This window comes from Podarcis tiliguerta (assembly GCF_965153285.1).
Source record: "Podarcis tiliguerta genome assembly, chromosome: 12".
Lineage (NCBI taxonomy): Eukaryota > Metazoa > Chordata > Lepidosauria > Squamata > Lacertidae > Podarcis > Podarcis tiliguerta.
The window spans coordinates 39207557-39223878 of NC_139545.1; the positions used below are offsets into that span (position 1 = coordinate 39207557).

At 42.8% G+C, this 16322-nt stretch overlaps 1 protein-coding gene across 2 annotated transcripts in view; it reads left to right on the plus strand.

Annotated features, from left to right (window-relative positions):
* APBB1IP (amyloid beta precursor protein binding family B member 1 interacting protein) overlaps positions 1 to 15634 on the plus strand; it is a 49839-nt gene extending 34205 nt beyond the window's left edge. For both annotated transcript variants that reach the window (XM_083406375.1, XM_083406376.1), the window contains exons 8-14: positions 161 to 235; positions 1106 to 1249; positions 4182 to 4292; positions 9231 to 9329; positions 10709 to 10826; positions 11747 to 11838; positions 14075 to 15634. In XM_083406375.1, coding sequence (XP_083262501.1) covers positions 161 to 235; positions 1106 to 1249; positions 4182 to 4292; positions 9231 to 9329; positions 10709 to 10826; positions 11747 to 11838; positions 14075 to 14632 — 1197 coding nt within the window. In that variant the 3' untranslated portion in view covers positions 14633 to 15634. The remainder of the gene's footprint in view (positions 1 to 160; positions 236 to 1105; positions 1250 to 4181; positions 4293 to 9230; positions 9330 to 10708; positions 10827 to 11746; positions 11839 to 14074) is intronic.
* The last annotated feature ends 688 nt before the right edge of the window (positions 15635 to 16322 follow it).

Below are 16322 nucleotides of genomic sequence, written 5' to 3' on the forward strand. Positions count from 1 at the left end.
TATATGGACTATGGCAGCTACTGGGACTTTGACGTGAAATGCAATGGGGTAGACACAGGTATAGCACCTGCTATTTACACCTGTTGTTTTAGGTCTAGTGACCTTCCCAGTTTATGGGCATTGCCTTATCATCCTCACCCTTCTTTGCATTTTTAATTAGAATTTCTACTTGACCAATAAAGGGAAAAATGAAAGCAAGGAAATGAATGAAAAAAGCAAAGAGGCTTTACTGGAGGTAAGCAAAATTTTGGGATAAGCAACACTGCATTTGGCTATGAAATGGATGGCTGTCTTCCTAAGACCCCAAACACAATAGACGTGTTTCAAGTTCTTCATTTTTGCAAAAACAGGAAGCTCTAGCACAATAGGATTAAATGCACAGTTCTCACAGTGGAGGGGTGTGAGATGTGAGGTCCCCAAAGAATCAATATTGACTTTGTAACTCTAAATCACAAATGATTTAGAGTTAAAGGGAAGCAGTGAGGTAAGTCAAGTTTGCTGATGACACCAGATTGTTTAAGGTGGTAAGAACAACAACAAGAACAACAACAACAAAGGATTAGGAAATGTTGTTGGACTACAACTCCCATCATCCCTGACCACTGGTCCTGGTAGTTAGGGGTGATGGGAGTTTGAGAAAGGCTGCCTTAGGAGATATCATTTTTGTATAGTTAACCTGCTAACCTGTGGCCAGTGTGCTGCTCTTGCTAACACGACTGCTTGTGGGCAGGCAGTAGCTTAGTGGCAGAACGCTTGCTTTGCCTACAGAAACATCTGAAGTTCAGTCCCTGGAAAGGCTCTGAAAGATCCCCATCTGTTGTGCTGTTCCCCTATGTGTAGTGCTTTTCTGAGTGCGCAAATCATTGGTGTACATAATCTCAATAGCCTTTACGACCTACAAAGGGCCATAGCTCGGCGATAGGGCACATGTTTTGCATGTATAACTAGGTTCAGCCCCTGGCATCTTTAGGTAGGGCTACGAAGGACTCCAGTCTGGAAGCCCTGGAAAATGGTTGCCAGCCTGTGCAGGCAGAACTGAGCTAGCTGGCTCTGACGTTTCCTGCGTTCCCCTTCTGTTTTGTCTAACCCCATTTTCACTCCACAGGAAAGCTTCTGTGGCACATCTGTCATTGTACCAGAAGTTGAAGGGGCCCTTTATTTAAAAGAAGACGGGAAGAAGTCCTGGAAGAGACGTTATTTTCTCCTGCGAGCTTCTGGAATTTATTATGTACCCAAAGGAAAGACCAAGGTCAGGCAAGTCAAAGAAATCCTTTCAGGCAATAAAGCAATTCATGAAGGTGAAAGTAAAGAAATCCCGAGGTGACATTCTAAGGGCAGCATCTGGTGCACCTGAGAGGGTCCTTCTTTGGGCTGCAGCACTTGTGCAAATATTAGAATAGAGTGGCTGAGCTCCTTTGGGGCTACCCCCCCCCACTCCCCCCCCCCCAGGTTTGTTTTTCCAGTTAGATTAAAAAAAAACATTTCGTTTCTTTAAAACCCAGACATGAAAGGAAACCAAAAAGGCCAAATCTGTAGTTGCCCATTCAAAGTAAAAAGGTGCCATTACTTTTCGTCTAGTTCCCTATGGAAACGTATCTCAACAGTTTGCAAACATTCAGGGTTTTCTTTTGGCACAAGGCAAGCAGAAGAGTCTTGCCATTGTTCAAGGCAGGCTAATGAGAAAGTTAGAGAAAGTATCAAATTTGGCTTTGATAGCCTCTTTCTTTCTTTCTTTCTTTCTTTCTTTCTTTCTTTCTTTCTTTCTTTCCCTTCCTTCCTTCCGTCCTTTAGCATATCTGCCATGCATTTTTTTCTACCAAATATTATTCTTTGTCTGGATAATAAAGGGTTCAGTCCAGTCGTGACCAACCCTGGGTTGCGGCGCTCATCTCGCTTTATTGGCCAGCATGACTAAGCCACTTCTGGCGAACCAGAGCAGCACACAGAAACACCGTTTACCTTCCCGCTGGAGTGGTACCTATTTATCTACTTGCACTTTGACGTTCTTTCGAACTGCTAGGTGGGCAGGTGGGTCCTAGGCTCTGTGGTTTAACCCACAGCGCCACCCGCATCTCTAGGATGTAGCTTTTGAGGGAAGACAATGAATCCCTTTTCTCTCTCCTTTGGTTTTGGTGTCCCCCCCCCCCCCCCCAGGCAAAGGGATTCTCTGAATCTATGGTTTTGGTATATTACTAACAAGCTTGAGCTTCCTATGGTTGCCACCCATGTGCCCCCTCCCACAAATGCATAAGGGATAGTAAAGGAGACTATAGCTGCAGGGAGGGTGGAAATTGGCTTAAATTGGTGAGGGGGTGTGGGGAGGTCCTCACTTGAGCAGAACGCCTGTGGTGGATCCACTGCTGCGTGGATCCAAGTCTGAGGGTGCAATCCAGTATTCTACTATGGCATTTCCATTCTTTTCACACACATTTTGTTGAAGTGAATGGGCACAGCCTGGCAGTATCACGTCAGAAAATTCACCTTGAATTGCCATCCAGAAATACATAAGGAAAGTGAACAGCAATTCACTGCTGGGGGGACATTTCTCTGTTCTGCCATTAACATGTGTGCATATATTCGTCACTTAAAACATCACAAAGCATGTTACAGTCTTGGACCTGTAAAGATGTGAATTCGCTATTTGCACCTTTTACAGGGCTCCTCTTAATTCGGTTATGGAAGGGGTCATGAACAGTGCATGATGGCAGTGAAATCCCACCCACTGACAACTTGCCCTGCCCTTCCTAGCTTTGTGTCCTTAAGGTCTGCAAGCATGCTTTTCTCTCGGGTCCTAATGACCGGTTACCTGCAGCTATGCATAACTTAACTCCTAACACACCTTTCCTCCATCCTCACTCCAGGAAAAGCTGATTTGGGAGGAAGCCGTTTGGAATGGATGATGGGGGGGTTAACAGTATTAAAACACAAACAGAAGGCACAGGTGTGGTTGTGATAGTTATCAGGATAGCACCAAGTGTGGAGGGTGAGTTTAACCCTTGCTTCCTTGCTGCGGAGCTGAGAAAATTGCAAAGAACTTCAGAGGAGGGACTCTTGCTGCAGTCGCCATGGCTATTCAGACCCGCCCCCCAGCAGAGCTTCCATTTGCAGTCTTTATAAATGTGCATGTTAAATGCAAATACCTATTTAACGCTGCATCTAGTTTGTCATCAGTTGGCTTAAAGCGTAGCCAAAGTTAGGAAGAATTCTGAGACCATGTTCCATTTCCATTAAAGAAGCATCACATGAATGCCTGTGTTATGTCGTTTACTCACAGTTCCTTAGCTCGGAAATCGGGTGCACTACTGCACTAGTAAGACAAACTTCGTTGCCATAGCAACCCATTAAGAACAAGCAAGGGCTATTTCACAGCACTAGACAAAAGGCAACTAGAGGCGAGAGGGAAATTTGCCCTTTTGATGCAGCCTGGAGGAGAATCACAGATCAACTTTGCACTTGTATACAAATAAACCTTGAATGTGACTGGAGAAAAATTCATTATTTTATAAAGATGCTTGAACCCATGCTGGCATTTTCCAGTGAACATGAATTATATATGTGGTTTTCTTGCACATGTGGGCATTGTATTTTACCCCTCAAAGTGATGATCCACCCAGTGTTTTAGCATTGGGGAGGCCATAGGGGCGGTTACCCTTGGTGCAAAATTATTAGGGGCGCAAAATTTCAACAACCGGTGTTGCCTCAATGCAGAGTGCGCCCTTAAGTATTTGAGCAGAAGAATGTGCTTTGAATGTGTTTTAAAGGTGTTGTGTTTACACAGCCATTATAGAAACATCTAAGGATACATGGGTTCCAGGGGATCACAGTAACTTGCGTACACTTCTAAAAAGGAAACTAAAGTCAGATTGTGTTAGAATACGTGGGTAAGAAATCTGTTTAGGAAAGTTCATGGTACCGAATTAGGAAATAAAAAGGCTACACAGCAAATCAGTACACAAACCAGCTTCTGATAGTGCAGCTACTCATTTTTAACTTGAAAGCTCAGGAGAAGCCTTAAGTCTGATATTCTCTCTGTTGTTGTTACGCTTAAAAGTCTTTGCATTAAGAAACAGGATCAGACTAACCTGATGACCGTGTTTAGTGTCATAATGTAATTTCGAATAATGTTTACCTTTTACCTTTACCTATAATAATTTATGGTGTGTTTGGCTTTAATTTTGTAGACATCTCGGGATTTGGCTTGCTTCATACAGTTTGAGAACGTAAATGTTTATTACGGTGTTCAGTACAAAGCAAAGTATAAGGCACCTACAGACCACTGTTTTGTCTTAAAGGTAGGTACAAAAGATCATGCATTCTGGAGTGGCTGTTGTAAACATGTGTCACATTTGTAGTGCAATCCTGTTGTTCTGTAAAACTCTACTAGTTAGAGCCTAGAAATGGAAGTGAGATTTCTAGAGTTTCTGGATATAAACAATCTTTAGAGGGCAAAGGTAAGAGAGGGAAATAGCAGGGTTTCAACCTCATATAACTCTAGCCTGTTTGAATCTAATCAATGAAGGCCTTAAACCATAGAGTAAGCTGTCCCGTCAGGACTAAGCCTAAGCCTATGCCACTTCCTACCTTGAGAGGAAAAGGTCACCAAGCCTTTATAATATTCCTCTTTTCCATATGACTCAATATGTAAGGAGCTCTGCATGGCTTTAACCAGCCTCTTTTGTTTCCGACCAGATCGGAGTCTGAAACTAGTGGTTTTTTTCTTTACCAATAGTTTAGAAACTTTTACCTTTTGTAATTAAATCATATTATGGCTGCCTGTGCATCATTTCTGACTGCTGCATGGGAAAGCACATGAATCTGACCTTTGAAGATTTTTGTAGGTAAACCATTTTATGACTTACCAAAGGTGTGGTCTATCTCTGTGCTGTGGGGTGTGGATTAGCTTGGAAAAAGCTTTTAAAAGGGGACATTTGGGGACTCGAACAGAAGAGCACATTTTTAAGTTTTTACAACTTGTATTTCCATGCTTTTCTTTTCTTTGCTTCATGTTTTGTGATTTTAAATCTCTGCTGGGGTTTTCTAATCCAACAGTACTTGCCCCAGACTTGGGTCTTGGCTTCCAGGATTGCAACACAAATTAGGTATGACAGTGTGAAATGGAGTTTTAGATGAACGTCGATTGGAAAAATGGCATGGTGGGAATGCTAAGTCCCTCCCCAAGCTCCATGATCCTGATTTAAATTATTGAAGTATAAAAGTTTTCCTTATGATACGCTTCACATTACACACCAAGTTTCTTCAGTTTCCCAGGCTCCCAGCTGCTATTAACACTTTTTTAAAATGCAGAGGATCTTTTGAACTGAATATCCTGCATCATGTCTAGTCTGGCTGTAAAGCCTGGCAGACTCCAGGACTGTTGAAATATTTGAATGATAAATCCCAATTTGCACTGATTTTAAATGAACAGTTATGCATAGTAGACACAGAGCTTTGAGGATTGGCTATGTACAGGCCTTGGCCTGGTTGCAATGAACTAAGTCCTATTTATTTTAATGGAACTTTCAAGTACGTTTGTAGTCTGTCTTTTTTGCCAACAAACAACTAGGTGTTTGCATCCCCATGTTTCACCGAAAAGCCTGCTAAAACTTAGGGTATGGTAGCGCCTTGTCAGGAGCATTTGCTTTTGAGTTCAAGTTATGAGCACTATGGCATTACTTTTGGAAATTCAAAGAGTCACTAGCATAAAATCTTAACCCCAAGGTTTTTTTTAATAAAATATATATTCACAGTTGACAGTAGCAAGGTAATCTAAATGTAAATTGGCTCGTTTAGTCAGTCTGTTGTGTCTGATACCAGGAGAATTTAATTATGCTTTATTGGCGCAGGTTTTGCATGAGTAACCTGAGAGTAATGGTGCATAATGTGGAATTAATCTAGGGTGAAAGAATTGGTGCCCTGGGAACAAGCTGGCACAATAGCATCATCATACCCTATTTCCACGCCTTAGTACCTGCCATTGCAGCCCATCCAGCTGGGCTTTGGTAATAACCTTTAGAGACATCTTTCAGATGGTGCTTTTGAGAATTGTGTTGCCATGTTCTTTAATGTTGGCCTTCTAGGGCTAGTCCATGTATTTGGTACATATATTTCGTAGTGTAATAAACTCAAAAACTGCATAAAGCTGAAATCCGGAGTTTGTCTTGTTGCATCCCAGCCTGCTTCCCCTTGCAAACTGGTTGATGTGATGCAAAGAAACAAACTGAGGTATTTGACTGGTGATAATATAATCACACATTCAAACAATGAGAGGTGTTCCAGCATTCAATGAGAACTGTTCCAAGTTAATGGGAGGTCATGCCCACCATGTGCTTATGACCAGGACAGTAGTTTGTATTTATTATTTGTTTCACAAAAAGCATACACAACTTGATTGTGAAAAACACCACCACCACCTCAAAGCAATTTACAAAAGATAAAACAGTAAAATCAATGGGGGGCCCCCCACAACCAGACTTTAAACATGCAAAAGCTAAAATAACGAAACAGATTAAAATTACCCCAACATTCTAAGCATCTGGGCAAGTTTGTCTAAATAAGAATGCTTCTATCAGGCACCAAAGAGTTTGTAGGCTTCTGCTTTGAAATGTAAAAGTTTAAAGGCTATAATGGAAATAGCTACTTCTCCTAAAGTGCTCCCTTCCATACAATAATCCAGTTCGTACATATGGCTAAGAGTGAATACACTTGAGACACATATGCAGTTTCTCAAAGAGGAGATCCCAGCCACATCTTGGTGGTACTGCTGCAGAGCTTCTGAGAGAGATGCCGTGGTTGAACTTGGGTCTCATGGTTTGTCTTGCTTCAAACAAACCATGATCTATAACCAAGGTTTTGTTTTGGGGCAGGCTTCCTCAACTTCGGCCCTCCAGATGTTTTTGGCCTACAACTCCCATGATCCCTAGCTAGCAGGACCAGTGGTCAGGGATGATGGGAATTGTAGTATCAAAACATCTGGAAGGCCAAGGTTGAGGAAGCCTGTTCTTAGGTTTACTGCTCGTGGTTTGTCTGAAGGAGACAAACCGCAAGCCCAGGTTTGGAGGACATGCTAAGCCAAACTATGGCTTAGGTCAAAGCAACTGTAGAATGTAAGGGGGCAGGAATTCTCACACACTCAAGCTTTCACGCTAAGCCATGTAGCCACTGAGTTGCTGACCTTAAGACAGGGGAGCCCTGCCTCATGTTGTAATTGGCAACTAATAACTAATAAGAATGCTTCAGAGAGAAGACAAGAGAAAGGAACTGGAGGGTATAACTAAATATTACACGTCAGCAAGGATGTCAAAAACCCTGCCAGCCTTTTTATTTCTTTAAAAAGAAAAGCTGCTTCATGAGGGGAGTTTCAAGTGAAGATATTTGAATTTAAAAATACTTCAGAAAATCTGCATTGCATCCTTATGGAGCCTCTTAAAAATAATGAAGTATATTATCTGGAATATTAAGGAAGACTGGCAAAGGTTAGGTTCACGGTAATGTTTGTTTTGTTTAAAAGAGATCTTTAAAAATTGAAAAGTATCTGATGCCATCTGCTGGATTTAACTGATACTTACAACGCATCAAAATTCCAAGTTCTCTGACCCAACAGAAGACTGAAGAATCATTTCTAGAATGGAAGTACTCATCAGCATTGAGCTGAACATTCTACTTAGCATGCGAACATTTTAGTTGCCCTACATTTTTCATGGTGCAGAAGATACATTTTGAAAAAACAATTGTTGCAACAGTGTCCTGATAAAATTACAGACTTTTGTCATGCTATGTAATAAAGTTTCACTTGATTATTCTAAAAGATCACACCACATTTTCACCTGCGTATTGGGTGGATTCCTGCCACAGTCTGAACAATTTATGTATTCAGTAAACATTTGCCATATGCTATAAAAGGAGTAGGTGTCATGGGCCAAATTGGGTCAAGGTTTTGTGTGTTTATCTTTGCTGCCATGTGCTAGTGATTAGGTGGAACAAGTTTGTCATGAAACTCACCCCAGGATATTTTTTGTTAAAGGGTGGCACATAAATTAGCTAAACAGTAAATGAATGAAATACGGAACTCAGAACACATTGGACTTCATGATCAGATGTCTTTTTATAGTCTACATTTTATGCAGCTTTTCCATTAAGCATTTTCCATTAAGCACTAAGCAGATTTTCCATTAAGCACTAACAAGGTTATACCGTATTTTTCGCCCCATAGGACGCACCAGCCCATAGGACGCACCAAGTTTTTTGGGGGGGAAATAAAGGGGGGGAATTATTTCCCCCCCAGGCGCTTGCAGGCCCAGCAGCGGGGAACGCCGCCCACCTTCAGACCAGGTCCGGGCTGCGCCTCCCCGCTGTCCCCGGAGCTTGCGGGGCTGGCGGCGGGGAGAAGCACGCGTCTCCCCGCTGTCAGCCTCCAAACCACATCGGGAGACAGTGGGATGGCGGCGTTCCGCCTCCCCGCTGTCCCCCAACCTTGTGGGGCTGGTGCTGGGGCTCTCCTGAAGCCTGGAGAGCGAGAGGGGTCGGTGCACACCGACCCCTCTCACTCTCCAGGCTTCAGCGAAAGCCTGCATTCGTCCCATAGGATGCACACACATTTCCCCTTCATTTTTGGAGGGGGAAAAGTGTGTCCTATAGGGCGAAAAATACGGTACTTTGAAGTTAATGCATGACAACCTCAAAAATTAACACACATAGTAAGGAGGCGGTGAGGGACAAGGATGGATTTGTTGTTGTTTTTTAACGTATGCAGAAAAAAAACTGGGACCAGGGAAAATATGTATGCAAGCTGACACCAGATCCTAAACAGAGACGCAGAAATCCTAAATTAGGGGATGTGGAGCAGAGACTACTTCATATGCTTCTCTAAAATTTGCTTGCTTCTTGGAAACTGCAGATATGTTAATCTTCTAGCTTATACAACTGCCAGATGACAACCCTCAATGGAGACCTCAATTTACACACTGAATGCTAAGCTTAGAACTGTGACATGCCTCACATTTACTTGGCTGGAAGTCATGTTGAAAGTAGGCCGTTTCAAGCTAAGCTTCCACCCAACAAATATCTCCTTACAAATGTGTTTATAATAAGCAGCATTTTGTTATTAAGCATTTTGTGACTTGTTCACAGATGTATGTCTAATTTGTTTCCCGCTAATGTAAGACCACCCTTTCTTTCCACTTATTTTAATTTCAATCTATTTTAATGATAAAATTTATTATTATTATTATTAGCATCCCCAGATACAGAAGGAGTCTCAGTATATCAGATATTTGTGCTGTGATGACCGGCAGTCTCTACATCAGTGGGTAACTGGCATAAGGATTGCAAAGGTATGAAGTGCAAGATGTGCAGACAGTGTTTTAAAAAACACAGACACACACACAAAAAGTTGTATAATTTGTTGATTTTTCACAAAAATAACTCTTGTTCCTTTCCAAGTAAAATATGGGCACACAATGGATAGACATTTGTGTAAATGTGAAATAATACAGATGCAAATGTAATTAGGTTGTGGGAGCCTAGAGAAGTCTCATCAGCCATCTGAAAAACTATGAACAAGCTGTTCTAGTTGCAATAAGGAAAACAAGACAACGATTGTAATGAGCTCACACATAGTTTATACCTGTGGACCAGGATTCCTATCTGGTGAAGGTTGCTCTTCCCATTTGCAGCATGCATCAGCTCATGCATGGACTGTACTGCCAATGGGTGAATTCAGGTAATAGTTTGCTAACACACCATGATGTGCAACCACCCAGCAAGCCAGTCTTCTGTATGATCATGCCAGATGTTACCACCCCCGTTTCGCCACATTTCTGGTAAGGTGCAGAAGTGTAATAGCAAGACATTTTGTGTGGTAGGGGTAAGTCCTGGTTGGCCTAATGCACCAGCCTCCTCCGATCAGTGTTGTAAACCACCCTGAATGAAGCATCAGAAGAGTGTGGTTGGAATTCTTACATAAGCAAATAAAATAGGATGGGCTAGGTCCACACATGAGTTCATCCAGTGTGCGAATTTAAGCCATTGTAAACCTAGGGATTCAAGGTTTAAATTGCCTCTTGCCAAATACAGTGGTGCCCCGCAAGACGAATGCCTCGCAAGACGGAAAACCCGCTAGACGAAAGGGTTTTCCGTTTTTCAATGCGCTTCGCAGGACGAATTTCTCTATGGGCTTGCTTCGCAAGATGAAAATGTCTTGTGATTTTTTTTCACTCCCCACCCCCTTTTTCTAAGGCGCTAAGCTGCTAATAGCCTTTTAGCAGCTAATCCGCTAATCCCTTAATAGCCGCTAAACCGCTAATAGCGCTAATCCGCTAATAGGGTTGCTTCGCAAGACGAAAAAACCGCTAGACGAAGAGACTCGCGGAACGAATTAATTTCGTCTTGCGAGGCACCACTGTACTGTACTTAATGGAATGGGCTGTAGGTGATCTCTGAACCCAACAAATGGAAATGACTCTACGAATGTATTGGATTCTAGACACCCATCTGCTCTGATGTGTTTAAACAAATCCTTGCACCTGTAGTTTTATAGTACTGACATTTATACCAGATGCTGTAGGCAGACCTAGTACCATTCACTGGAGAGTATCTCTGTGGAGGGTTGTATTAGAACATCAGGAAGCAGGAAAGTGTGCTTTTATTCCTTTGAATGGGTATTGGTGGTAATTTTCTGTATATAGGATAAAGCATGTGCTTATTTTCTCAGTATGGAAAGACGTTGTATGATAACTACACCCGCGCAGTGCAGAAGGCTGGCTTAGCTTCTCGACTGACCAAGCTAGGGAATGTTCAATCCTCCACTGCTGCAATATCATCTTCAAAAGGTATATGATATATGGTAAATGTTAAATTGTGTGTGTGCGTACATGAGTTATGGAAGAGCATCCTGCATGTTGGGTTTTCTGCAGATTGGCGTTGGTTCTGATTCAGCGGTAAGCAGTGCGTTTTCCTGGGGGAAAGGGTGGGACAAGAGAAAAACTTCTTGGGCTCATGCCTTGAAATCACTGGAGAAGCGAAAAAGTAGATGAGCCTTTAGTGTAGACAATTCTGAGCTGGATGGAGCAGTAGGTCTGACTCGGTATAAGGCAGCTTCCCATGTTCTTAACATTTGGACACAGGTGTACTATAGTTCCCAAAATGTACCAAAGTTCTTCTGGATTGTACTTTAGTCATATACCTTAACTTGGCCTCTTCAACTTTGGGTCTTCAGAAGTTGTTGCATTAAAACTCCCAGGATCCCTGACAATTGGCTAAGCTGGCTGGGGATGATAAGTGTTAAAGAGTTCAAGAACAGCTGGGCTCCCAAGGTTGAAGGATTCTCATTGAAACATATTCTTGTTTTGCCAGTTCAACGTTTTCTAAAAAGAGAAACTAGAAGTTGAAGAACTATTTGGGGGGCGGGAAAGAGAGAGAGAAGCTGCTGCATATCCTAAACTGGAGAGTAAGATATGACACTCCTGGCCAACTGAAAAAGTTCACATAATCATCTGCAGAACAGTACAGTTCAAGCCACAGAGATTTCTTCTTGGCTTTGTTCCCTTAGTTTGTCAGGAGCAGGGCACGTCTGCAGCTCCTTAGAGAAGCACCAACAACATCATACAGAACTATTCACAGGGTGCTTTAGTATCCTTTGGAGCTTAGTGTATTTCAATCATGATTAAAAATAAGAATGATTTTTGCCTTTAATCACTCGAATTTGGTTTTGCAAGCCTGTTGTTTCTTTCTTTTTAACTGTGTGTCCTAGGTAGTACTCATGCTAATGGACAGGTCCCCCAAAGCATGACCCTCGCTGCTGCAAATTCTTCAGAACCTGAGAAACCTGCTGAGATGCCAAAGGTACAAATTAAATTGAACGTATCATCATAAATTCAGCATTAACATAAATATATCTGTAGGCAGGAAGCCTAGAGGTCCATGCAAGGTCCATGCGTTCTTGCAGCTTGACTAGAAGTCTACACACATTGGCTGCAGCCACCCACAGCCCTTGTAATGCATGAAAGGTACTGTACTTCTTTTGTCAATCTTGAAATCAAATAAATAAATAAAATGGCTTGTAGGAAATAAAAAGCAATAGGAATACTATTAAAAATCAATATGAATATTTAGTGCTATGGAAATGTAATTTCCCATCTTCAACCACATCTACTTTAGACCACCTAAATGAAGCTCCTGGAGGACTGGTGGTCCAGAGAGCCCAGTTTAGGAACCCTTGCTCTCCATTTGGCTTGTAGCACTTGTGCCAAAGTATCTGTAAATGAATTAGGAACTGGAGATGTGCAAAATATAAACTTTGGGGCACCTTTGGTGGCACTGTGGTCTAAACCACAGAGCCTAGGGCTCGCTGATCAGAAGGTCGGCGGTTCAAATCCCTGCAACGGTGTGAGCTCCTGTTTCCGTGTGCTGCTCTGGTTCACCAGAAGCGGCTTCATCATGCTGGCCACATGACCCGGAAGCTGTCTGCGGACAAAACGCCAGCTCCCTAGGCCAGTAAAGCGAGATGAGCGCCGCAATCCCAGAGTCATTCGCGACTGGACTTAACGATCAGGAGTCCCTTTACCCTTTAAATAGGTTTGTTCCTTAAATAGCCTGCCTTGGTTACTTACTGAACCGAAACAATTCATTCCACTTATCCATTTTGTGCGCATATGCTCAATGTAAGAGAGACTTGAGGTTTTTTTTTATCTACCTAGAAACCGTTCTATAGATGACTAGAAGCAGGAAGTGCTTAGAACTCAGTTAAAGGTTACCATGCAGATATAACTCTTAACAGCTACCAGCTGCCACCTGCAAATGAAAGGAGAGCACATTCCTTACACTGCCAATGGGATTCTATTCATCTTAAGAACATAGTCTAGCAGCCACATGGTGAAGGCAAGCTCACCTAATATTCTGCCAGGGCAAACATTTACCTAACGAACTGCTAGCCTAGACGACACTTTCATTTAACTTGTGTGACAAATGCTTTGGAAAAGATCAAACATTTTATCTTTCTGTTCAGTTTGTGTACATTGTGCGGCCAGAGGTTAAGACATTACAGTCATCTTTCATTATAAGAGAATGTGGAGGGAAAGAGGCTGTGATTGGTACAAAAGGGCAGGAAAATGTATAGAAGCCAGCTTGCTCCCAGTTCTTAGCAAAATGTATTCAAGATTAAGCTCCAGTCACCAGCCTCCAGCAGACTATGTAAGTGCAGACCGGAGGAGATACAGTAGGTATTAACTACTCTGTGTACAGGCCTTTTTAGTGCTCCTATTTCCCAATGGTTTCCCAAAGGTTAAAGAGAATGCAGTAAGCACTGAGCTTAATTCAGCAAAGGAATATATCAGTTGCAAGGGCTAAAGTAGCTGCATTCACACTATGTGAGCACTGCACTGTGTTTGCAAGCCAAGGAAATATAGCTGTGTGCAATGCCAGGTCAATGCAGGGCCAGCCCTACCATTTGGCAGAGTGGCCCAGCTGCCTCAGGCAGCAGAGGCTGTAGGTGGTGGTGATGATTCGTGGCAAAATGTTGAAAGGCAGGCTTGTCTGTGTCACACAGCCGCTGCTCCCGTTGTGGACACTGTAAATGTTCAGGTAAGACTCAGCTGCCAATCTGCTTAGCTTCTGTTCCGCTTCAAATGTTTATACCATTGAAATGAAAATTGGCAACTGATTCCTAGTCCTGGAACGCTTGAGGAAAGACTGGATTTTTTATCAGGCTGCCAGGAGGTTGTCCTTCTGTTTAGACTCCTTGGAGCTTCACATTCACAACAGATAGTACCTACGCTAAATCTCCCTACATCAAATGGGTATCAGGAAATGGTAATATAATTTGAGGCACTGAGATTGTAAGTAACCTTAAATGTCCACAGGCAGGAGGGAGTCTTTCAGATTGTCTGGTTTTGCAAAAACCAATCCTTGTAGTTTTGGAACGCATCTATTTTTACTGCTAAATGGACACAAATGGAAATCCCAGTGTTATATATTCTCCCTGCTGCCTTGATACCAAGGAAGACATAATTCATGCTGGACCTGCGGTCTTTCTTTTGCTATTCACCTCTCATTGTGAAAATTGCTTCCTTTGTTTTAAAAGGTTACGAAACCAGACAGCACCAGTGACACCAGGCGAGCGCCACCATCTCCCATGCCACAACCGAAACACCTCCGTAAACCTGGTGGACTACACCCCCCACCCCCTCCTCAGAGACGATCTTCTGCCTTTACTGGTTCGTTGAACCTGCCCCAAAATATGGAGAGAAGAAACACAATTGCCACATCAGATCCAGACGAATTTCCACCACCCCCTGAATCAATACTGCTTCCCACTGCGTTGGAGGACTTGCCGCCGCCACCGCCTGAATACTATGAAGATCCTCCTGATTTCATTCCAGCCCCACCACCTGCCTTTGCTGTGGGCACTGGCACTCCAGAACTGCCGCCGCCACCTCCTGCAGTCTCTGCCCCCACGATGCCTCCGCCTATCAGAAAGAAACCTCCACCTCCTCCTAAAAGACAGGAACAAAGTACTGGGCAGGCAGGAGGGCCTAGGCAAAGTGGGCTTCCTCCAAGGGGAGATGCAGGTGAACAAGGAGGAGACTTAATGTCCGATTTAATGAAAGCACTGCAAAAGAAGAGGGGTGAGACATCATGAAACAAGCAGTTTAAATGAAGATTAGTGTGCGGTTTTAGTTGGGTCAGGGAGAGGGTGGCCCAGATAAATTGTCTACAGCTCTTCCTGGTGGTCCAAAGGAATATGTGCTAGAGAAAGGCATCCCAACATATCCCAAAGTAATGCATTTCCCCCCCTACCAGCCCCTGCAACTTGTACCGAAATGGTGGCTTCCCATGTTCCTGGTTTGAGGCTGAAGAACACAACCAGAAGCATGGGAAGTGTCCCAAGGGAGAGGCAGATTCCCAAGGAGATTTTGATCTAGCAAAAAATAGGAAAGAACCTTATAGCAAATTAAAGGCTGACTAATATTAATCAATTGAAGGTTTAATAGGCTATTTAATTGGATTTTCCCTGGGCATGTGTTCATGTAGATTGCACAATCTGTTCTTACCCTGTAAATGTATGGCAAATGTATGGGCAGGCATGACCTGATTTGCAAAAATAAGGAGACTGAAAACAGTACTACAACAGTTGCAGTGACAGCTGTCTCAACAATTCCACCCACTAACCCCTTACTTTTTAAAGAACTAGTACTATTAGATACAGCGAGAACCAACCATTTGGAGAACAGTGAACACTTCCACTTGAGGCTTTATTATTCACAGGTGGTCCTGACTATAATGTGCCGCACCTGTTTCCTCAATTGTTTTGAAGTGAGAAATCCCAACCAAAATGCTGCTTTCAGCTGTCGTATCTGCAGGCTATGTCTCTGGTTATTTATCCAATATAATGCAAGGCCAAAGATACGCAAGTTTCAGTTCTTCTTCCCACAGCAACCAAGTTAGCAATTGTCTTTTAAGTGATGCCTAAAAATATTTGTCTCCTAAAGACTTTATGATGATCGGAATACGTTAAGGCATTTATGAGTTCTTACGCCTCTTTCATCATTTATGATTCACCTTAATCTTCCAGTGTTCATTTTGACAGAGCTTGTTTTGACTGCCAGCTCCTGAATAAAATCCTCTTCAATGCCTCATAAAAGTGTCAAAATTAATGAACGAGCAACAGTTTGTTTCGAAGGCATGTAGCACACGCATACGCAAAACATTCTTTGGAATGGCAAGTGCTTTCCTTCTCTAAAACATTCAGTTCAGGAGCACAACAGTTACGCCTAAAATTGGGAAACAGAAACGGACAGCATGGAGGCTAAATCCTACCCTTGGAGAGTTGTCAGTGGCCAATCCTCAAATGGCTTACCAGCAGAACTCGCCTGCAAACCAGATATTTCAACACAGTTGCAGAAACCCTAGGAAGAACCTTGGCTATAAATGGTACTTGGATAAAAAGCTGTTCTTGAAATGAGAAAAGCGGTGCTTGATGCAGTTCAACTATTTGCCCTTACTGCCCTATGCTTTGTCAACTTAACTCTGTGTGTTTCTCAGATCGGTTGAGATTTTGTTGTTCTAACAAAATTAGAATCCTGGTTTCTAGATCCATTTATCATGTGCCAAGGTTATTTATGGGATCCTCAAGAGGCAGACTCTGCTGCCTTGGAGACTACAGAATTTGGGATGCCTCTTATACAAAGCTGAATCACGGATCGTCACAAACAATTCCTATGACTGTGGCACAGCAAGAGCAAAGAGAGTTGGTTACGAGGAAATTAAAATGGCAAGCGGGAGGGAAGAGGAGCAAGTGCTTAACTCTGCTTCCAATAATTCCAGATAAG